The sequence below is a fragment of the Cervus elaphus genome, chromosome 12, assembly GCF_910594005.1.
Source record: "Cervus elaphus chromosome 12, mCerEla1.1, whole genome shotgun sequence".
Lineage (NCBI taxonomy): Eukaryota > Metazoa > Chordata > Mammalia > Artiodactyla > Cervidae > Cervus > Cervus elaphus.
In genome coordinates, this window is record NC_057826.1 from 63,551,241 (window position 1) to 63,576,175 (window position 24,935).

Consider the following 24,935-nt stretch of genomic DNA (forward strand, 5'->3'; position numbering starts at 1 on the left):
CCTGGGCACCCAGTCAACCTTTCTGAAAGGTCTCAGCACTGCACACAGACCGGAGAACACTAAACAACCCTGGGGAAGCCTGGGGGATGCTCAGCTCCTGGCACCGCCCCCTATCCTGGCACTGTGCCTCTGGCTATTGCTGAGGGAGGGGTGCTCAGGGACATTCCTGCTGCACCAACTGCCTACTGCAGAGAAAGAGGAGCCTGAGGCCAGCATTACCCACATAGATGACAAAGGTCACCAAAGAAAGGGCTGAGCTAAAAAAGCCGCTCAACTCCTATTCTCTCCAAGCTAATCTGATTTCAGGCAAATCCTTTGAATTCATATTTGCATCAATCCCTCCCTTATGCTTCAGCTTTGGTCCCAAAGAATTAGACCAGTCTGTTGATTCTCAGCTTGCCTTCCCTCTGACAGGAATTTGGGTAGGTGTTTTGTGGGTAGATGATCCAGTTCCACAGAGAATTCATTCTGGAACTAGCTTGGAGTTTTCAGCAGCAATCTAAAGCAGCAAGGAGATGTGCGTTACTCAGACCTGAAAGACCAGTGTTTGTCAAATGATTTTGACCACAACCCATGGTAAGAGACAGTTTACACCTTGATCCAGTGTAAACATACATGCATGTGTGAGCTTGTTCATAAAACTGAAAGTCTCACAGAACAATAGTTAACTCTCGTTGCATGTGATATACTCCAATTTGTATTCTATTCCATTTCACTAAAAAGTAATGCTGGTCTTGGCCCACTTAACTGATTTCATGACCTATAAGTAGACTGGAAGTGGCAGTCTGGGACCCTGCTAAGGCCCATCTCCCCTACTGGGCCTGGGGTTCAGCTGTGGTCCCTGGCACCTTTGTGTTCCTCTGTCACTTTCCTCCTAGGACTCTCGGCAGGAGAGCAGACATCCGGGCTAGGAAACCCCACAGACAGGAGTTCGCCCCGGCTCAAAACTTGGACGATTTTCAAAGGATTTACGAGTTTTGGCTTCTCCTGGCTTTCTGAGCAGCTATCCAAGGGGGAAAAAAAGGCAGTTTCCTTTGGCTCTGTGGAGGGGGAGGAGCAGGGGAAAAACATTCACGGGCATCAGCTGGTTTTTATTTTATGTTCTAACTCAAACCAGCTTCCTGTTTGCAGGGAGGTTTGGGGCTGAGCTCCACTTTCAAAGGATCTGAGAGCCCAGAGCTCTTGCAGGGCTTCCAACGTCTAGGCTTATCCTGCGAGGCTCCTGGGCAATGGACCTCAGGAACTGACTCTCTCCCTCTCATAAGCCTCTCCATACCCCTTCCTGGGACAGCTTCCATCTACCTTAGGAAATGGAGCCAAGCCTGGACACCCCTTTGCAAACACACCCCAGGCTGAGAAGGCCCAAGTTCAAGCAGCGGGGTGCTACGGTGGCTCGCACTGGCTCAGGAGACCGGCTGTGAACCGCTGCCCCAGCTCCATACACAGTGGGAGCGCACCGGTAACTTGAAATCACCATGACAAGAGCACGGACACCATGAAATCAGACAACGCTACAAGTCGGGCCCCCCTTTGCCCCTCAGAGAGTGTGTAAACATTTACCAATGCAACACCTAGCTTAAGCAACCTTCTTCTCTGCCCTGGACTACGGCTGTAACTCCCATGTCTTCTCTCTGCTTCGGGCCTTGCTTCCTATAGTTTTTTTCTCAACATGGCAGGCCACAGTGATTCTTTTAAGAAAGACAGGAGTTCCTGTCGTTATGCTGCTCAAATGCCTCCAACTGTTCCGCATCCTTAAGTTCAAATCCAACGTCTTTACCCTGGTTTATAGAATCCTGAGTCACCTGGCCTCTGGCTACCTCTCTGACCTCATTTTCTCCACTTCTCCCTCCCTTATTCCACTCCAACCATCCTGGCTGCCTTAAGCGCCCCAAGGAGATTCTAGCCTCCGGTTCTCCGCGTATGCTATTTATTTCTTCCACTAAAATGCTCTTCCCTGAACTACTCACTCAGCTAATTCACTCAGGTCTTTGCTCAAAGGTCTCCTCAGAGAAGGTTTTCCAGACTGGCTTTACTGCTATTTCTCTATACCCAACCTATCCTGCTCTACTTTCCTTCATTGTACTTAAGAGTCAGGTAGGGACCCGACATGGATTCTATCTTTGGCCACATACTTACTGTCTGTCTCCTCTACTGGGGCATGGCCTAAGTTGCTACCCCTTACTGATGCATCCCTAGCACTTTAAACAGTGCCTGGCACAAAATGGGCACTTGATAAGTATTTGATGAATAAGTAAATGCATGGCAGAGGCACTGGCAAGAGTGAAACAACAGAGATGGGGAGCACAAGAAAACTGGGGTTTTCAGGCCAGTCAGCGCTGCCCTCCACAAAGTGTCTAACACTGGGTGTGCAGGAGTTCCCTGGTTGTCCAGGGGTGAGGAGTCAGTGCTTTCACTGCCATGGCACAGGTTCAATCCCTGGTCAGAGAACTAACATCCCTCAAGCTGCATGGCTAAAAAATAATAATAAAGTAAAACTGGCTGCGACAGAAAGACCACGTCTAGATGAGGACGAGTACAAAGGGAGGTTAATGGCACAGGTGACATTTTGCTTCTTAAGCTGATGGTGGGCACACAACTGTTCATTATTCCACATATATTTAGTGTATGTCTTAAATACTGCACAGTAAAAGTTTAAAAGACAGAAAAGAAATGGTCCAGGATGCGATGTGGGGCTCAGCACCTTATGAGCAACATCCTTCTATAGTTTACAACCCCGCCTTCTCTTTATCCTCAAGCCACTTTGCTGACAGCCGCTGACCCAGCAATGTGAGGGGAAGGGTGACAGAGAACTCAAGAATCTGTTTTTACTGGATTTAGGTTTCTCACTTCAGTGCTCGTCAGGCTGTGCTGTATTTGCAATGCTCCCGACACACCACTTCCTTCTGGTGGAAATTTTCAAGGACTACTACACACATCCCTTGTCCTGACTGCTAAGCCTGGCCACAGGTGATGAGAGACAGCCCCCTCAGCCTGGGTCCCTGAGTGACTGATGAACAGAGTGCCCATGCTGACCCACAGTGAACACAAGCATGAAAGAGAAATAAACTATCTGTTAAGTCGGGCAGATGGTGAGGAGATCGGTATGACCTAGCCCAGCAATTTTCACACGTTTTGGTCTCTCACGTGCTTTGGTTTCCTTACACTCTTAGAAATTATCAAGGACCCAAAGAGCTTTTGTTTATAGAAGTTATAAATATCAATACTGGTTATATTAGAAATTACAATGGAAATACTGAAATTATTTAATTTGTTCAAAAGTAATAAAAAAAACCCCATTATACGTTAACACTTTTATTAAAAGTAACTTTAGTTTCCAAAACAAAATCAAAAACATTTAGTGAGAAGAGTGGCACTGTTTAACATTTTCCCAATCTCTTTAATGTCTGACTCAATAGAAAACAGCTGGATTCTCATATCTGCATCTGCATGCAATCTGCTATGACATGTTATTTTAGGTGAAGATAAAGAAAATCTGGCCTTATTTGTATATGTAATTGGAAAAGAGGGGACCACAGAGATGCCCTTAAAGGGTTTGGGGGACCCCAGGGATTCTCTGACCACACCTTGGGAACCAATAACCTAGCCCCTCCTGTATACTACAGCATCTCTTCATAGGGAGGCAAGCCTACCAGGATGAGAGTTCTGGCCTCAAGCATCATTTGAGGAAAATGAGGCAGGGATCGGGCCCTACGAGAAAACAGCTGTCCTCAAAGTCAGGGATAGGGCCCCAAGTTCTGACAGGAACTTCAGCTCCAAATCCTCATGGCCCAAATGTCAATGAAATACAGCCCCACAGATACACCAGTCCAGGTAATTGATTCTGGCCCGTGCAGCTGGCACCCTGATACATCGACAGTTCTAGGAACATCAAGGGCAAGTGCAAACTCAGAATTAAGGAGAAGGCACCCCTTCTGGACTCTGCAGTGCTCTCCTCCACATCTGAAACACAGCCTAGAAGCAAGGAGAATACTCAAGTTGTGACCGAGCCACTCCTTGAGCAGGTGGAGAGTGTTGAGATGGAGGAAAGCCTACACCAGCCAGAAAGAGGGTGTCATCTTTCCCCAGCAGCAAGGCTGCAGAAAGGCAGAATTACTACAGACACACTGCAAAGGAAGGCTTGAATGCCCACCCCTCCCAATGTGCGCTAGGCAGGGCACTATTGCATCCTCCTAAGAAAAAGAAGAAAAGCAGAATCATTCCTCACTGTAATGAGATAAAAGGATAACTTCATAATTGCCTATTCCCAAGAGAGAAGGAAAGACTAAAGCCAACTGTTTAAGAGCTCTTCTGGCTCTCATTAAAGTAGATGGAAAAAACAGGTGGCTCAGAGGCAATAGACAGGACTACTCATTCATTCTCCATAGAACAGTATTTTCCAGAATGCAGACTGAAGCCTATTAATGGGATCTGAAATTGATTTAATAGGTAATGAATAGCTAGAACAAAAAATAGACCTCATGGCATGTAGTAATGGTAAGTACTGATCATGAAATTTTATTTCAGGGGTATGTGTGTGTGCACTGGGCCACAATATAAAGCGCACTTCTTAATATGAGTTGTTCTTTAAAATGTGTGAAAGTCACTGGGATGCTGTTAGAGTCCTAAAACGCAGAGTACACAGACTCAACCCTCTATCCTCAAACAGGAGGAGGAAGAGAGGTGGTTTCTGAACAGGATCAGGAAAGGGAAACAACGCGCTTTCCTGGAAGATTAGATGGAATGCGACTTGGGCCTTGCAGTGAGGATAGGATTTTGACAGATGGAAATAAAGAGAGAAGGAATTCTCAGTTGAAGAAGCTGCATGAATGAGTTTGGCAGAAGGAAACAGCAGCAACCGTGAAAGCAAGGACTTTCTGTAGGAGAGTTAGGTCAGAAAAGGTACACTGCAACCAGATCAGGAAGGGCCCTGGTTACCAAACTAAGTCAGGTCTTTTGGAGGCTCTGGGAAGCCCCAGGAGGGTTTCAAACCAGGGACGTAATCAAAGCTATATACATTATTACCAAAGCACAGCTCAGGCAGGGAGCCCAACTAGGAGACTATTATGATAGCTCAAGTGAAAAGTAGTAAGGATCTAGACTAGCAAAGAGACAGTGAGGGCAGAAAAGAAATAATGACAAAGGAGAAAGTGACAAAGCAAACAGAATTGGCAAGACTAAGCACTGTACAACTCTGTAGGAAAAAGACAAAAGACTCAAATTTTGAACTTCAGAGACAGGGAACAAGGCGGTGCTATGAAAAGAAATGGTACCATTATCAGAGAAAGGACCTGGGTCTGGACAAAGGGGGAGGATGGGAACTGCTGATGTCAATTTTAGATGGGTCGAATCTGTGGAGCTTCAGGAATATTTTGTAGGAACCACAAAACATTTGGGGTTTCCCTGGTGGCTCAGATGGTAAAGAATCTGCCTGCAATGTGGGAGACCCAGGTTTGATCCCTGGGTCGAGAAGACACCCTGGAGAAGGAAATGGCAACCCACTCCAGTATTCTTGCCTGGGGAATCCAATAGACAGAGAAGCCTGGTGGGCTATATAGTTCAGGGGGTTGGAAAGAGTCAGACACAACTGAGTGAATAACACTACTACACTACTACAAAACATTCAATTTAGCTTAGCAACATACACACGGAATTGATGCTTGGGAGAGAGGTGAGGACTAGAAACAGATATCTGAAAATTATTCACATGGAAGTGAAAACCACCACTGAAATGCAATGAGATGGGAGGAGACAGAGGGGAGAGAGAGTGAGGCTGGTGGACAGAAATGTGGGGAGTAGCTGTTTTTGGAGTATGGGAACAATGAGATCCCAGGCAGTTAGAGAGGAGAACCAGGAAGCTAGTGAAAGGGAGAGTTACCAGAAGGAAGGGATAGTTAATGTAAGAGCTAAAAAGAATTGAAGGAAGCAAGAATCGGACTCCAAAGCCATCTGCAAAACTGGTGGCACAGAACAGGGTCCCAAGCAGTCCCACTCCCCCACCCCCAAACACTTGATCTCAGGAACTCTGGGTAAGGCCTTCTAAACTCTTCTGGTGTCTCTCTCTCTAGTCCCCAGATCTGATCAGCCTACACGCTAGAAGAGAGGCACCAGCCAATGAAAGATTCAGTGTGTGGAGGCAAGACAACAGCACTGCTAGGCAGGGCTTCTATGGAGCCCACGGTGTATGTGATTTGGATCTGTCCTTGCACCATCGGTGTGAGGGACTACGAGAGGGAGTCTATGGTGCTCTCTGAAGAAAGCAGCTGCTCCCCCAAGAGAACTAAGAGGCCAGAGCTACAAAAGGCCAGAGTCATTTAGGATTCAGCTGACCTCAGAATGGTAAAGAAACCCCCGCGACTGGGAGGATGCTGTTTTGGTTGCCATGTTTTGTCGCCATCAATTTCTTTCTCCCCCCTTCACCCTTTCTCTACTTCTCAATCCCACTCAATACAAGTTACAAATACCTCAGTTATAAGTCATTCCAGCCAAACTATGGGCTTGCTATTTCTATAAACAAGCATGTCACAGACCTGTCAGAGGCAGAGCCCTCTCCGCCTTTCCCTCCCTTCCTGCAGGTTAAGAATAACTATGCCTGTCTCTTGCCCACACACTACACTCTAATCTCACAAAGCAGATTCTCCATCAGATTCTGAGAATTGCCACTTGTACAAAAGCCACAAAGAAAGTTCAAGGCCAGGAGGCTTTGCTCAGGGACTTAGCCAGCTGGGCAAAGACCCAGTGACCAGCCCTGAGAGGGGGAAGGGGAAAGCAGGTATCAGGCCCAAGCTCACTCGCTCTTGTTTGTTCAGAATGCAAAGGGCCAGCTCGTGAGAGGCAGGAAGAGACACAATGGCCACTCCAAGACTGTAGAATAAACCTTGCCTCTCCACTCTGCTCCTGGTCTCTACCCCATATGGACAATTTCCAGTTCTACTGTCTGTGCCATGAAGTCTCTGAGACAAATAACTTCCACTATGACAGAAAAACCCAGTCCCCTCACTAGAGTTCAAGATTAGTTGGAATTGAGCCAATTCTGCAGTGCTGGGATTAAAACACCCTCAGCAACTAAGGAAGGTGAGTCTGCCACCGTTTGAGAAGAGGTGACCTTAGAAATCCTTTAGCCAATAAGCCCTGGGGACTAGAGAACAGAGGTTCCCAATTCTGCCCCGTCAGTAAAATTACTCAGAGGGCTTACTAAATTTCGTTCACAAAGCAGTCCCTACCTTTTACCCAGACCCTGCCTCTGCAAGATTCCTCATCAATAGCTACGGGAGGGTAGGGTCGGGTGAAGTTGCATATTAAAGCTCTCCAGGAGGGTCTAGTGATTGATCAGGTAGGGAACTATTCAATGAAAGCATTTTGGCTTTTTATTTCCAAATTTCAACCCCTCCTCCTGGGACTAGGGAGAAAACAACATTCCCAGTAGTCTTATTCTTAAGAATATCCGGATTCTTGGGCTGCAAAGGGTCTTGGGCAGAAAGAGGATCTACGACTATACCAGATACCATCTACTGAATGTGTACTCTGTGCCAAGAACTGTGTTAAACACTTTGCAAGATCATCTCATTTAGTACACTTGACAACTTGATGGAGGACTAGTATTGTCTCCATCTCAGGAATAAAGGAGTCAGGTAATTAGTGAATGGAAGAACCAGGATTCAAACATAGGTCTGTCTGGTTTCAGAAACCATGGTGACCAAGGAGGGAGCTCAGGTTCTCCCAAAGCACCAAAATGTTGCCACTTCTGAAAGAGCACACGAGGAAGTCACCGCGTCATCGTGGAGGCAGTGGGGGCAGGTCTGGGCACCAAGACAGGCCAAGGGCGCAGGCGGAAGCAGAGAGGCAACAGGGTCCTCTCCTGCCTGTGTTAATGTTTGTGTTTTTAAAGTAGCAGCCCTTATCAGTAACGTAACTGGGTCGAAAAATGGGTTCTGACCTCTCCTCTCTAACATGGTTGCAGAGAAAAAGAGTAACAGAGGATCTTCCGATGTCAGAGTACCCAACGTGGTCAGAGCTTACCCATGTCCAGCTGGCACTAGAACCTACAGCGTGGACAGCTGACACCTGTTTCCAAGGAAACGGACAATGACAGCGTCAGCAGCATTTTCATGTGCAGATAGAGGAGGAGCTAAGGATGGTATCAGACCTCAGATCAGAAGAGAGGGAATGAGGGGCCTCTAGCCAAACGATTCAAGTATAATATAACCAATAGCCAATTTCAAAGAACAGCTTGAATAACACAGTGCCTGGTACAGGGCAGTATTCCTACCCTCCCTTTGCCTTCCAGTTATCAGAAAGGCAAGGATAGGAGACATCTCAATTTAAGCAACCAGAATAAAGGAAAAAAAATTTTTTTTCCTCGCTAAGGTCAGTCCTTGTTATGACAATACCAGAACCACAAACAAACACAGCCTTATGACCTAAAAAATTTGATCAAGAAGGGTCTGATTCTTCATTCACCATCTCTGCATCCCTGAGCTTTCTTAATCTCTTGGTTTCCAAACTTTGTAACGAGGGAGAGTACTAACTGTTCTTTATCTGGACTAACTGTGCAAGGCGATTGCGTGTTCTGGGACATGTGGAGTGGAGAGGACGCTCAGTGTCCCTGCCATCACGCCAACTTGCACCATGGGACTCTCCTCGAAGAAGGAAGGTCTCTTCAATGTGTTATTCTCTATAAAATGCTCACTTTGTTTCCACTAGCCTTCCTTGGTGACTCAGACAGTAAAGAATCCACCTGCAATTAAGGAGACCTGGGTTCAATTCCTGGATTGGGAAGATTCCCTGGAGAAGGGAATGGCAACCCACTCCAGTATTCTTGCCTTGAGAATTCCATGGACAGAGGAGCCTGGTGGGTTACAGTCCATGGGGGTCACAGAAGAGTCATGACTGAGCAACTAACACTTTTCTTTCCATTGCTAACACCAACACCCTGGTTGAGGCCTTCAGCACCACATTCCTGGGTATGGCAATGGCTTTCTAATCAATCTCCTAACTGCAGACCCTGCCCTCCCGTCCCCAACCCCTCAGAATAATCCTTCCGTAGTACAGCTGTGATCATGTCCCTACTCTGCTCAAAAACGTTCAGTGACTCCTTGTGCTGTGCTTAGTCTCGCCATTGTGTCCGTCTCTCTGCAACCCCACGCACTGCCGGTGGATTCTTTACTGTCTAAGCCAGCAGGGAAGCCCAAATATACTGGGGTGGGTACCCTATCCCTTCTCCAGAGGACCTTCCTAACCCAGGAATTGAAGCGGGGTCTCCGGCATGGCAGGCAGATTCTTCACCTGCTGAGCCGCCAGGGAAGCCTTCAATGACTCCCTGTGCTGGGCTGGGCTTAGCTGCTCAGTCCTGTCCAACTCTTTGTGACCCCATGGAGTGTAGCCCTACAGGCTTCTCTGGTATTCATGGGGATTCTCCAGGCAAGAATACTGGAGTTGGTTGCCATTCCCTCCTCCAGGGGATCTTCCCAACACAGGGATCGAACCCAGGTCTCCCACACTGCAGGCTGACTCTTTACCTTCTGAGCCAATGACTCCCTAATGCCAACTAAACAAATTATAGTGTCTTAGCCTAGAATCCATCTGTCAATGGGCCCTATCATTCTAATTCTATTTCCTTCTACTCACCATATGAATCATGTGCCTTTGTCAATCTGGATTACTCATTATTCTGGAAAGGAGCTCCAGGGCTTTAGTTTATATTCTTCTGCCTGGAATGCCCTTCCCTTCCACCACCCCACAGTGAAACCCTACCCTTCCTTTAAGAACCGGCTCAAATATCACATCCCCTATGATTCTTTCTGTGTTCACCCTGGCCAGAAGTGACTCCTCCCTCCTTGGTATTCTTAGAGCAGCACTTAATTTTCATCATTTACAGGGCATGTGTTACTTAGCACCTTGTGCAGAAGTTCTTTATGGATATGTCTTCTCTCTCCTACTACTCCATAATCTCCTGGAAGGCAAGGACTGTGTCTCATACAACTCTATGCTTACAGCACAGGGCACAATGTTTAATAGAGTGTATCTGTTGAATCCATTTTTACTTTTTATTTATTTTGGCTGGCTGCACCATGTGGCTTGTGGGATCTTAGTTCTCCAACCAAGGATTGAACCCATGCCCGTGGCAGTGAAAGCATGGAGCTGTAACCACTGAACCATCAGAGAATTCCCTGAAACCACTTTTAGTACTTTAAAAATATTTGTGAATATTCTTTTGTTCATTTTACTTAGTAAATTCTTTAACCTCCTAGAGAATCCCCCACCTATCACAATCAGTCCTAGAAGTTGGAGCCAGAAACAGGATTTTGGTACCTTTCCAGAAAGAGTGGGGAAGGACTAAATGGAATAATCCATGTGCCTTGAATGATTACAAACAAAACACTGTTACCCCTGACTTCAGTAAATACATGCATGGCATGGCTCTTCATAAATCTGACTTAAATTATAATTAACAAGTCCAAAAAAGATTTACTTTTTGCTTAATAAAAGTAACAACTATTATTTAAAAAGAGCTTTACCTGTCCTTTTTAATCAGAAATGGATGTAGCTATGAGTAGTTATTCTGGATGTTAGAATTATGAATGGACTGTTTTCTTCTTTATGTTTCTCTACACTATGTAAAAAAAAAAATCTTTTCAGAAAGCACATATATTTCAGAAAGTATAAAAAGATATTTTGTTTACCAAAACTAATCAAGGAAATATTTTTAAAGATATCAGAAATGGATTATCTCAAATTCAAGAAGTTAATGATGAATTTGTGGAAAGATATTTTTGTATCTTATTATTAATATTAAAAAAACCAAAGTTTATTATACCAGATATACTTTCAAACAGTTGTACATAAAATGAGTATACAGATTTTTAAATTTAAACATTTTAGATTTAAGTATGAAATACACATGTTTAAACTGGAGAGACTTTTATCTTTATTGTTTTTTTCTACTTACAAAAATAACACAGACTCATTGTAAAAAAATTCCCACATTACAGAAATATAGAAATGTAGACAGTGAATGTCCACCATAATCTACTCTCCCTCCCTGAGGTAACCAATTTTAACAACAATTTGGTATTCATAGCCACACAATTTTTTCTATGCACATACTAACATACATGTTTTAACAAAATATAAATAATCATTAACATAAAAACTGTTGCACAGTTTGCTTTTTGTCACATAATAGGTTTTATATACTCTCCATGTCAGTATATATAGATGGACCTCATTTTTCTCAACAAATACAAGGTATTTCATTTTATGGATGTACATCAATCCTCTATTGATGGTTACTTCAAAGATTTTACTACTGTGAATAATGCTCCCTAACAACAAAAAATTCAGTTATATATACTTTTGTGTGGTGTGAATGTTTGCATAGAATAAAATCCCAGAACTATAGCTGCTAGATCAAGAGATGAGTATGTAAATTTTCCTTCTAATGGACATTACCAAACTGTCCTTTAAAAAAACAGTTAGGTCAGTCTCTGCTTTCACCGACAGTGGAAGGGTATGAGCGCACTTGTTTCCCACCATGTTCATATATATTTTCTTTAAGCAAAAATTATTTAAACAGGTTATTTCACTCTTGTCCCATATTAGAAACTCAAAACAATAAGTCATAAAACTAAGGCATTTTCACTCTGCCTTTAAATTCTTAGTCTGAAAGGAAGCTCTAAGACTAATTCATTTCCGAAATTATTTCCCATCATAAATGAATTAGCTCCTAAAGAAGAAAAAAGTCCTATTTGTTTCTATAGATGCTATTGCTGTTATAAGCATGCTTATTACTCCAGTGATCTTCAATCAGACACAGTAAATTAGGACTCTCCCCACTCCCGGTTCACTAGTTTGATGTTTTTCCATTCCCAAAAAACATATCCATAGGCCTGAAATAAATTACACAGTAGTTAGTATCAAAAAGAATATTTGCTAAGCCATTCTTTTTGGTCCTTAGTTAAAGCATGGTTGTTACAAGTTAACATTGGCAAGGAAAAGGACACAACATAAAGGTGCAAGGGAGGATGATTTGATGTTGGAACAGAAGTTGAACCTGCAAAATAAGACTTCTCACAAATGGAAACTTGAACGAATATCTGGCCAGCAAATCAGAAACAAATTCCTGGATATTCTAGAAATCTATGGACCCTGATAACACTAGCAACCCCATAATAGCTGTAACCTTATTTAGCTTTTATCATGTGCTTTCACATTCATTAAACCTCATTTAATCCTCACAACAGCCCTGGGAGGAAGCTGTAAGTATTCCAGTTTTACAAATGAGAGAGAAATGAGAGTGCCCTCAGGAGTGAGGAAGCTGTCCCACCAGGCCCCACTATGCTCTACCACCAACCCCCCCACACACCCACACCCACTCCCAGCATGCTACTGCAAGTATGGTGGGCATCACTTGGGAGCCTGGTGGTACTGCAGAGTCTTGGGGTGGGTCTGAATCTCAGCCTGCATTTCAACAAGGCCACTGGCCTCTTGCCCCCACCCATTAACTTGTCTATACCTTAACTCCTGTAAGCCCTGTTCAGCAGCCATTTCAGGGTTTGCTAGGAGGGAAAGTCTCTACCACAGTGGCATGGTGGCCTCAGAAGGGAGACCAAAGCAGCCTGGGGAAAGAAGGACATCCTAAGGAGAAAGGCCATGTTTAGAAAAGTCAGCAGCAGGTTATTATGTCATATGAAAACCATCATGCTGTGCAAAGATACTGTATTTTTCCAGCTAGAAGCTGACCAATAGCGTCAGGGTCCCAGAGGCAAGCAAGCCCGCAGCCTGCCTGTTGCATGCTAAATCCTGACAAGCAGCTGCTTGCTTTTCTCCAGGCAGTAGTTGAGTGACGGCAAGAGTCAAGGTTTCTGAGCATGCTCCCAACTCCTCCTTCATGATCACAAAGTAGCGTGGGGCTTCCCCTCCTCAGGATTAACTAGGCCAGCCGCAGGAAAGCATGCATTAAGATCCCATGCTTTTGCACCCCTGATGTTATCACTGTTGCCTACTTGAGGAAATAAATCAAGATAATTCAAATTTTACATCAAGTGAGGCAAGGCACTTGCTCAAGGAACTTAGCAAACCTGGAGCCTGCCCAGCCAAACAGAATCAGGTGGGCAAATGATGTCGTTTTTGCTCATTTTCATGTTCACTGAACCCCAACTATCATCATCCAGGTCAGCCCCGACACAGGATATTCTAGATTCAGTTTCTTTCACAGAAAACAGGCATTTCAACTCAGTGACTCTCCAAAGCTTCAAAGACAAGGTCAGTTTGCACACGGACAGTTACAAGGTAACAGAGGTGGAGAACTGGGGTGAGAGGGAGAGATCTGGGGTAGGCAGTCCTAGCAAGCCATCAGGAGAGTAAGCTACGTAAATCAACTGCCATCTAGGAACAAAACAGTTTAAAGCCTCATGATACTCCCCCTACACACACACACACACACACACACAACCAAGGCATCTGTTGGTCTCCACTTCACTCCCCCACCTCGCTCCAACCCCGAGAAAGAAGCAGCAACTGCTTGTGGCTTATGATCATCTGGAACCACACAGCTGTGCCCTGTCATCTTGACATTCGTGGACCCACAGAACCCCACAAGCTGTACATTTTCTAAGGATACCACAGGATGAGAAGCTGGGATACAGTCCAGGAAATCTGGAGTTGGGAGTGGGAAGAGGAGCAAGGACATAGAGGGACAAGGGTTAATGAATGATGGTTCTAAAACAACAGTCTGAGAAGTTAATTAAACTAATTTTACAGGGAATGTTGGGGGGAAAGTATGTTTTTTAAGGTATTGCTCTTTTCCAAGCTGATCACAGATGTGACACTTGGCTGCAGCAATACTAGGCATATTTCTGTGCTCAGTGTTATGTTTCACACATGAAGATTCCCTGGGAGGAGTACAGGATAAAGATTAAGATCAGGCTTTGGAGTTAAGACAGCCAAGATTTGAATCGCAGCTCAGTCATCCAGTGGATATATAACCACCTCTCTTAGCATCAGCTTCCTCATTTCAAAATGGAGATAGTAACAGTACTTACAGTAGGGTGGTATGAAACTTAAATAATGTATGTATATACTTAGTACAGTACACAGCAAAAAGCTCAATAAAAGCCATTATTACCACTACAAATATTGTATTTCTCGTATTATTATTGTAGGATAAAGACAGAAAGCATGGACAACAAAAGTTGGGAATGGGTGGTTCCAAAAAGCATACTACCTGGAAATGGGGAGTGGCACAAATCTATACTGGATGGAAAAAGAAACTTGAAAAGTAAAAGAACAGCTAGTCAAGATTAAGTCCTCGGGTACTTTAATTTTTAACAATAAAATCATCTTAATTACATATGACAAAAACCTCATCTCACCTTAATGACACCATTAGCATGACATCCTTCAGAAAGTACCAACACCTTGGCCTCATTCTGTTGCTTGACTTGGGTGGTGGTTACATGAGCAATCATTTTATAATTGTGCACAATAAAAAGGCTATATTATTATATTTCATAAACTTTTCAATAATATTTATGCCACAATTTTTTAGGTTTTTAAGTGCAAGCACCTTTAACGGGTCAGCCAAACTCACAGGGAAACGGCCAGAGGCATCACTAAAGGGAGAGAGACAGCAAAGGCAGAGGAGAGGCAGGACGGGAAGTCAGAAACTGCAGTGAGCTCCGCGCGAGTGAGATGCAATGCTCAAACCCAGAAGAGGCTGAGGAATTCCTTCTCAGGATTCCTCCAAAAGAGAATGTGACAAAGTGGAGGTGGGGGGAGAATCAAAACAGCCATGTGGTTTCACAAAGTGTTGTTCCAAGATCTTCCGGTATATTTAAATCTCAACTATGAATGTAGGGGCAGGGACGGGAAAGTAAGTTTAGCTCCATTCCAGCTTTAGAGGGAGAGATAAAGTGCATAAACTTAACAAATCTAAACTAAGAAGAGATGTCATTTTATAGACTAGGGCAGCAATACACAGAACATCACAAACATTCTGTGATAAGATGAGTGAGGGCGGAATTCTCTCCCCAGAAGTCAAAGAGGAGATAACTGTAGTATGAACTCTTTCTTCTGGACGCATCCTTCAAAACCAGAGGAAAATGCTGTGGCCAACTGAGAAGCACTGTGGACTTGCTGATACAACTGTCAGGAGGAAGGAAACCAAGATCTGGAAAATCTGAACAACCAAAAATACCAACCTTAAGGATCTACACTGCCCCGTCTGTCTGTCACACTCACTTTATTTCTTGCCCTCCCCGTCCCTCCCTTTTTTTTTTTTAAGAGGTAACAGAAACTAAAGTAAAATCTATGATGTGGATTTGATTCAGTAAACTTTCAAAGAGGTGGGCAGCTCTCACTCCACATCTCTACTGAGAATTACTATAAAAGAAAGCTGACAGAAACCTGGCCCTGTCCTGCATTAAACAACAGAGCCCAGAGGAGAGGCTTAGCTGGCAGCAGTGGGAATGTGATGTATAATATAACAAATCCTACTGAAAACATTGTAGCTTTTTTTCCTACCAACACAGCAGTCTGGACATGAAGGAAAAACCAACAGATACTCTGAGAACAACAGGGGGACAGCCATGTTCCTAGAGAAGCTTCCTGTGAATAAACACAGTCGCAAATTTCAAACCCTGGACTGTTTTCCAAACAAAGGGGCAGTGATATCAGCCACAAGTCCAACTTGAGACTCAGGGGGTTGATAAGAGAGGGTACAGAGCTCAGGCTGAAGCCTCATTTCTATGAATGTTTTCTCATTAGTCAAGAAATGAAAACACACAGATAACAAGTAGAAGAGGGAGGGAAGTCAAGAGAAACACCAATGGCCCCAAAGATATTAAAAATATCAGCAAGAAATAAGACAGTCATTCAACCTGATCCAACAGGGGTAACTTGCCCTAAGTCACAAGCTGAGAGAGGGAAAAGAAATTTGGGAAGTAGCAGTGCTGTTACATCCTGAAATGCAGGAGGCCAAGTAAATGAGGGGAGGCTCTGCAAGACAACTGAGAGCCTGAAGAGGCTGGGCTATTTTAGACGGCAAAGCAAGGGGTGCTTGATTGCGGAGAGAAGAATCCTCTCTCCCCAGTGAGACTTACTTTGAAGGCTGAGGGCAGCTGCAGGCACCGGAAGGAAAAGGAAATGGAGATCAAAGGAACACGACCAGGAGGACACCTCACTCTTTTCACTGTACACCACCTGTTCTGAGGAGCTCACAGCACTTCACAAGACTTAACTGAAGAATATACTGGAGGCAGAAAATGCAACAAGAACTTGCCCAAGTTCACTCACAAAAATAGGTGAGGGGCAGGGCTGCTGGCCACAGAGGCCTCTACTCTCGGTCATCTGTTCTAGGCAGGGAACCCAGAGAGTGTGTATTAAACATGAAAAACTCTGGGTTGCTATGAGTCCCAAGGGGAGTGGGTAATTGAAGGGTACCAAAAAAAACCTGGCCAGGACTCAGGGATTATCATAAAGTTTCCTATTTCTGCCCCCAAGGGAAATTCCTGCCCATCTGTAGTAAGTCGGTGATCAGCTCCTTACAAATGACCCTACAACAGGGCACTTCTCTCAGATCTATCCCTGATATAGCAGTTTCAGAACAATCAGTCCAGAAGACAGTGGAGATTTGTGAAGACACAAGGAGAAGCATATAGTTACTGAGATAGCTTCATATATTCTCAAGAAGCCTCAATGAGGACTTAGGTATGAAGTCAACAGATGTCAGGGTCCTAGCATGTAAGCCAGGGGTTCATAACCCAACAGTGGGCAGCTGGTGGAACTTTAATAGATACACAAATAACAAACTCTACCCCCTGAGGTTCTGATTCCATATAAACAGGATGGAGCATAGGAATGTGTACTTTTTAGAAGCTGTACAGGTATTCTGATGTCTTAAAGCTCTCCTGACCATTCCCCCAAGTTGACCACCATTCAAGCTAAATCCAGTGATCTATAAATGCTTTGAAAATGAACATGATCCCCCTCTACCAAATCAGCAGAGTATAGAGTCACAATACTAATATCTGGGTTCAAACACTAAGCAAAAGCTGAAATTAGATTACGGCCAGTTTTTTCTTCTCTACGAAACTCACCTACACAAACTGTTCTCATTGCCACATATTAAAAGGCTCAAAGCACCACCATACAGTCAGGCAGGAGAAACACTGAGGAAAGAAATGGGGGGGAAGGGGGACAGAGAGTAAATTAGACTTATATTCATAAAAACTGAGAACCAGAAGAAAGCTGCAGTTACTTTGCCACCCATTGTTTTCAAAGGGGTAATATATTAATGTATAACTCAGGTTGGACTAATGGCTATTAATAAGGAAGATGATTTCAAAACCTCCCTTACTCACTTCTTCAAAACCTAACAACCCTCCAGGACAGGCAATGCTTTTGTATCCCTAACTTAAATCTTGCTTGCTTGGCTCCAGTCCATTTCTGTCCTTTGTTAAAATGAAAAACAACTCAGCTCCTTCCACATAAAAATCTTTCAGAAAGTTTAAGAAAAGAGGGGGAGGGTTAGCCACCAAGAGCACATGCATTTGCTTCTTTTTTTTTTTTTTTATACATTTACTTCTTAAGGAAAACCACAGTTCAACCAAAATGAGAGAAAGAATTGAAAAATTGCACAGGATTTGAAGTTGCAGGGTGTTTACAACTAATAACCTTGAGTTCCACTTCATCAAGACTCAGCAGATCTGGCATAAAACCTCAAATTACTCTTCTCTAATTCTGTTAACACTGCAGAGACTGCTTTCCTTCCCTTAGAGAAAGTGTAATAGAAATCCCAGCTCTCACCTACTCTCTCTAATAACTTAAATCCCCGTCTCTACTGGCTCTCACTTTGGCTTTTAACCATATTTTAACCATATTTTTAACTAGGTCTCTTCTGAATTAAAAAGCTTTTAATGAGCACTACTTTCTGCACATATGTACTTCTCTTTCTCTCTAATGCCCTTCACACCTAAATAGGATGTGTCTCTATTTCTTTTTTTCTTTTCAACGTTTTATTATTTCTAATTTTGATTTCTAAAGAAGTCACAAATTCCTCCTGAACATTTGCTCTTCTGGAATGGACCCCCACTATTTTGACATTTTAATTTTTCCCATCCATTTATTCATTTAGTATTTAGATCATTCCTTACACTTTACTAAACCCAGTGATGTAAAGGAAATAAAGAACATGGCCCTGACCTTAAAAAATGAAGACATACATAAAAGAACAATTAGAGACTGGTTCCAAGGTAGTAGGGCTAGTTTGAGAAGGCCCTGTGGCTCCGGTAAATATAGAGTTGGATCTAAAAATAAGTGGAGAATTTGGTGAAAAGGCTACTTTAGATAGAAGGAACAGTTATGATTCAAAGCAACAGGCCATATGAGGTAAGAGCTGCATAAAGGCCCTCTGTCACTTCCTTCTTTGCCCCCAACCCCCACAAAATGCATATGTCTTTTGGTCTTCAAATTTTGCTTCAGAGTTAGTTATCCATGAATCACAAGCTCTATGACTGTCACCACAGCTACCACATATTAGAGCAGCACACGAAGCCCTATATGTTGGTTACCACAAGGCAGGCTTTTAGAATCATCTCGGGTAGTCTTCAATAAAGAGTGCATGGAGTCGGGCATCTGCAAGAGGCAAGGTCTGAGGCACACAAAGGCAGCTACTACTTTTGGGTGCTAAAGATATGTACCAGCACTCGAGCTCAGTCAGACTATTCAAGGGTCATTCAACTTCAGCTAAGTATTTCCTTCATTCACAGCTCTAGGACAAACAAAGCCATTTAAAGCAGTTTGAAGCACTGAATTCCTATGTGAAGCAGGGACATTTAATGGTGATGCCAAAGATTCCAGTTTTCACTGTTTTCCTGGAGAGCTTCTCCTCTTCTCTTGTCTCAGAACTCACAGTTCAAGCATCCCTTCCTCTGTGAAGGTTTTTTTCCTAATCCCCCTAAGCTGATTTAGGTTCCCTCCCCTGTACTGCCATAAACACCTTTATACATACTTCCAGGACAGCATTTGTCACATCATGTTGTAATTATTTGTTTGCATGTCTGACTAGCCACAAGCTCTTTGATGGCAAGGATAATGTTTTATTCATCACTGATTCTACACATAGTCAGCACTTAATAAACGTTTGTCAAATGTATTAATGATTAGTGACATGGTAAATTTTAAAGAATGATGACCATACCTTCTGGATTCCAGACCAAAATTACAATATGGACTAATACTGAAGACTAAAATTCCACCATACTTTTCTTATTACCTGTATCATTCTGGGTTAGAAAAAGAGGCCAAAGATACAAGAAGATGGCTCTAACAATGTGGGTCATTGCCAAGTAACCAGCCAGGAATTCGAGAGCCTCCAACACCAAGAATGATCGACCCAACACAACAAACAAGTGAACAGAGCCAAATCCAAGACAGCTGTCTATGTTTCAGGTTCATTCTCCTGCCTTTGGAGATTACGAACAATGGTCAATGAGGACCCCTGGAAAAGTCACTCTCTCCACAGCCATGGAACCTTGTGGCCAATTATGATTCCTGCTGAAAGAATATACAGGAAAGGTGGTCATTTGTGACCAAAGCCAAGTAAGCTTCCACTAAAAGACAGGGATCTGAGTTAAGTCCTCCCAGAACTTTGCCATGCTGTACATTAGCATTCCAAATCATTCCTCACTGGGTTTACTCATCTCTGAAGAGATGCAGGCAAGGCAATAAAATGCCGCTGTCTCAAATGCCTCTCCCTGTAGCAATCCTGAACCACACAAGGCCACTGTGTTTACAGGCTGCTAATACGACACAAAAGTCTAATCTGATCCTGTGGGAACAAGGCCCCTCTTTCCCTCAGGGATTAAATACATTTAGTCGGCTTTTGTATTCCCAAACTTGTGGGGCTCTACAAAATTGAACAAAGCACAAACACCACCACTCAGACAAGTGAGGAGATGGAAGGGGACTTGGTTTCTGGAGAACTTCTGCAGTAGGGTGGGATATAGAGAATCAGATGAGCAATGTCCAGGGGCAAATCAGAATTTGCTTGGCTGGCAGATACTTGGCTCCTTGCTTGTTACCTTTTCTAAAAAGCCAAGAAACTCCAGTTAAATTAACTCAGGTCTCTTGAATAGACAAGTTTGTTTTGACCCCAGGGAAGAGCATTTACCAAGCCAATTCCTCTGACTAGGTGTTTTAGCATATTTCTGCTACCACTGTCTTACATAAACCCAGCTGTGACACTTAACACTTGTGGTAACTCAGCCCTTCACAGGATACGTGGTCCCACTACTTACTTCCAAGAAGGAAAACTGAGTCATAGCATATCAACTGGCTTCCCCAAGCACAGACTTAGTTTGTAGTGAGGCCACAATTGAACCCTCATGTTGCCTTCCTCATGCTCTTTTCGCGGATGAATCTCAGCAATGCTCACCCCTGAGGCTCTATGCCCTTTACCCTATAACTAAATCACTGCTTTCTTGAGGGGCAGAGATGGTCCTTTAGAGCCACGATGAGCTTCTAGTTCTCCTCTTTCCCCAGTAAAAGACGTACGTGGAGCAGAGAAGAGGAGGGGAGAGGAGGGACGGGAAGGGTTGGCTCCCAATACTAGGACTCACCTTGGAGCTGAGGTCCTCTCGCCGGTTTCCTGCCTTACTCCTGCGTAATTTGATGGACGGGGATCGCAGAAGGTTCTTGATCCGGCTGGTAATGGTTGACCCCTCCACAGCCATCATGATGAGGAGCCCCTGGGACAGCTCCTGGCCCAATCCTGGGACTTGCCTCAACAGCGGCAATGCTTTCCCACTCCACAGGCCCTTCCAGTATGCCCTCTCACTGACCTGAGATGGTAGAAGCCACCTTACCTTCTGCCTAGCCGTGCCTGCAGCTCTTATCTCTAGGTACCTGCCCTCTCCCTTAGCCTCATTCCCACCTTCAAGCCCTGCGCGATTTCCTAAAAAGCCTTAAGGACAGACTCAGGTAAAGGGGGCGTTAAAAAGCCTGAGCTGCGAAGAAATGCCAGGCCCACACCTGCCAGAGGCGATCAATTGAAAGGATAAGATGGGCCCTAGAAGGGCTAGTGGCTGGTCCGATTCCCGTTAATTCCCAACTGTTTTCATGGCAACAGCAGTGTCTAAAGGAGGAGGACACCGAGGCTACCAAGGAATCCCACAGCGGTCGTGAGCACCTGCGCCGGCTGCCGCAGGGACACTCAGCCCGGCGGGGCTCCTCTTGGCCCTGCAACCCGTTCTGCCACGGGGGCCTCCCTCCCCCATCCACGACCCTCCCGAGCTCGCTCACAGGCCGCTACGGGAGCCCTAGATCTTTCACTTTCCGCTCCCTCAGAAGCCCCTGCTACTCGCCAGCGCCCCCGCTCGGGCCCAGCCTCACCAGCCCCGGGGCGCGAGGGCCGCCCGGCTCGCAGCGCCCTCAGGCATCGCGCTCAGCGATTTCAGCTCCGCTGCGGCAGTGGCAGAAGCAGCTATGGTGGCACGAGCGGCTCAAAACGCGAACTACCGTCTGGGCTCAGCCACCGGCTGGGTAGGAGGAGCGGAGGCGAGGGGGCGCGGCCTCTACACACGGGGGCGTTCCCAGAGTGGACGAGTACGGCTTACGGGGGCGGGGCCCAGGAAAGGGCCTAGGAAGCTGAGGACTGGGCACTCAGGAACCACGGATTCCGCACCATGCAGTCGCGACTACGGATCCTAGAGGGAGGTCGTCAGAACACGGCTTCAGAACTGAGAAAACCAAGCCTTTTATGGTATTATCAGCCTGGTCCCCCCAGAGAAGCGCACTTCCCAGAACCCTAACAGGACGGTAACCACGCCCCCAGCGGCACTATGGTTGGCTTTTAATAGGCTGGAGGGACCAGAGCTGAAACTAAGACTGGGTACAGCCATAAAGTCTGCTCCTAAGCGCTGGGATTTAAAGTGGCTAGAATAATTTCTGCTCGCCGCTTGCCAGGCGCGTTGACCTACATGGAAACGATTCTTCATGAGTACGTCGATCGCTACGAAGTGTATTGAACTAGGCAACCTGATTGGCCGCGGTGGAAGAAGGCGGAAGGAGCTGATAGCCTAGGATAGAGCTTTAGGCGGGAAGGGGGCGGTCGGGTCAATGTGCGGATGAGACTTATTTGTTTGATGTTTTCTTTAGCCTCCAATGTTCCATCTCGTTCTCATCCAATTAACCAGTTGCTCCAGCCATTTTCCATGTTCCTGTCAAAACTCACTCACGAACCCTTGTCCCTGGTACTGTTGCTTTGACGAGATCACTGCCAAGCTTGTTGGCACCAGATTCAACAGAGTTTTTCTAGCTCACGGGTGGGGGAGAGAAATTGGGGGGATGGCAGAGCGTGCACAGAAATACCTTTGCCTATTATTTAATGTGTTTCAACCTAACTTTGTTTTCTAGGTGCCTTTCTGCCTAGTTGCTACAGAAATTACCATACAAAAAGGTTAACCTATTCCAACAGTTGGGCTCCAGAGAAAGAGTACACTGATATGCCTTCCATCTGATCCAGATCCTTAGGGGAACCCTGGGGGAGATGAGATGTTAGCAAGAGGGAAAAACTCTTAAACCTACTGCTGTGAGTGGCTCTTGTACTGCCAAGTGGCAAAACAGGTATATACTTGTGTGAGAACTGTAAAGCTAACAAGTTGACATAAATATCAGGGAAGTCACTTCTTGGAAGACCAGCTGGCAATAGCTACCAGAGGCATGACCTTTCCTTCCTTTCAACCATGCATTGCAGAGGTAATGAAATATAAAATGGTATTTTCACATTTTCAAATCTGGAGGAGGTGGTCAGGGTTATTAGCCGTAACAGTATGAAATAGGGGGCTGGCTCCTTTTACTCCTTGCTAGTCTGATTTTTGCCACCATGGCGGCAGGCAGGGGGCGTGGAGGATCAATGTAGCACTGCTAATAAAGGGTGCCACCTGGTGTCCTTACTCGTGTGCTGCATCCCCTAGCAAATCTCACCTGCACCCATTAGAGTTGTCCCTAATTCTATCTGGGTCATTTCTCACTTACCTAACCACTCATGGCCAGGAAAGTCATTGGTCATTTCCTATCCAAAGCTACTCGGTTTATCCCCTTCAGAAAAATGTTCTCCAAATTACTCCCATCTGAAGCTGAAGTTACAGAAACAATACAAGCTCCTGCTTTCATTGTCTAAGATGATCTGGCAAAACCAACTGAGAACAGTGTAATGAACAGACTTCTTAAGTCTAGAATCTGGATACTTCAGTCTAGGATCAACATCACGTATTTTTAATTCTTCACAATTGAGTCCTACCTTACTGTCTAGGATATGTAACCATGTAGACTTTTAAGTGCCAATGTGAGAAATAGGCTTGTAGGGTCAGAAACTCATCATCCCAGGCCCAGTGTGAATACACTCATTATTCCCTTTTCTTCAAATAATTGCAATCCCACCCTCCAAAATGCAGCTGACCCTTACACATATATTTCATTGTTCATATGCTATTTCACGTTTTATTCACTTGTCTATGTCCTCAATATGTATACATGGTTGTCAGATTCTAAAATTCCACATGTCTAGGAAAGGTGTATACAATTGTCTGTTTTCATGATCATAATTAGATCAGATTTTTAAATTTACCCTAGGCTTAATATACAAATAGGTGCAATTATAAGATCCTGGAAAACTAACAGGCTAAAGTAAACAGTTGCTCATCAATTCAAATATTTATTGAGCACCTTTACATGCAAGGCACTGTGGGACAGCTGAGACCAATGTTTGCAGTTGGAAACAGGGTGGATCTCAAAGCAATGCTTCCAAGACTGCTTTCTTATTTAACAAAATCTAATAACATAGTTTACAATGACAGAATTTAGTAGAGCTTAGATTTGTCTCAAAATTTCAACTCATCCCACGGTTTAGCCTTCTCACCCTCCACACACTTCCATCCATGTTAATCAGCACTTAGCTTCTCTTTGTAGAGCAGTTCAGTCATACGCTACAATACGCTACAATTACGCCTCAGTTCAGAAGTTGTATATATCAAATTATTTCCCTCTAACTTAATTTCAAAAAAGCATTTTACTTTTTCTCCAAATGGCAGTAAGTCTATATACCTCAGCTTTAATCTTCCCCGCATCCAGCAATTCATGTTCATGGAAAATTTCTAAGAGATAACACAACATGAAGTACTGATGCCCTTACATTTTCTTAAAAATCAACAATTCTGTGCAATAAATCTATTCTGATTCTTGGTTATCAATCATTCTCTACAAAAGTATCTGAAAATGTGCCTACTTTGTGCCTCTACCTCTGTGCATTGTTTTTTGTTTTAATCTGAGAGTGAGGAATAAGGGTCATCATTTTTCAGACTATCTTCAAAGTGCATTTACCTCTCAATTCACCTGATATCATTATCATTCCAATATCTCAACTAGTATAATCAGGGGGAAAAAAACTATCTATACTACTAAACCCTGCTCTAAATAATATATGGATTGTCTGCCTTTCTTCTGTGGTCAAAACGTTTTCAAACTTGTTATAGAAAGGCCTGTTGTTAAGTATCTCATAATTCTGGGGAAAAAACATTACACACAGTAATATGTATGAAGTTTATATAACTGGACTTGATCTGTTAGTGACCTTAGAGTAGTTTAATGTCTAAAGAACTCCTTTAATAAAAATTTTTTGTAAACTGTGACACTAGTTAACCTATAGCTTGCTTTAAGAACATCTATTGTCCTTAGCCACTAAGACTATGGGTAACAGGTATGTTACACCCTGCACACACTGGTACTAGGAGGCTAGTCATTCTTCACTGTAGAATGACTTCTTGAGACAAATACTTGCCATCAAGTATGAAATTTCAAATTCTCCATGTAAAACATGCTGCAAAGATTAGAATACCAGAAACCTCCCCCAAATGGCATGTCAGAAACTTTGAAAATAGTAA

The 24,935-nt window shown here is 44.1% G+C and overlaps 1 protein-coding gene across 3 annotated transcripts in view; it reads right to left on the minus strand.

Annotated features, from left to right (window-relative positions):
• MAPKBP1 (mitogen-activated protein kinase binding protein 1) overlaps positions 1–24,902 on the minus strand; it is a 53,803-nt gene extending 28,901 nt beyond the window's left edge. For all 3 annotated transcript variants that reach the window (XM_043919167.1, XM_043919168.1, XM_043919166.1), the window contains exons 1-2: positions 21,388–24,902; positions 20,616–20,837 (exon numbers count right to left, since the gene is read on the minus strand). In XM_043919167.1, coding sequence (XP_043775102.1) covers positions 20,616–20,732 — 117 coding nt within the window. In that variant the 5' untranslated portion in view covers positions 20,733–20,837; positions 21,388–24,902. The remainder of the gene's footprint in view (positions 1–20,615; positions 20,838–21,387) is intronic.
• Positions 24,903–24,935: the final 33 nt, after the last annotated feature.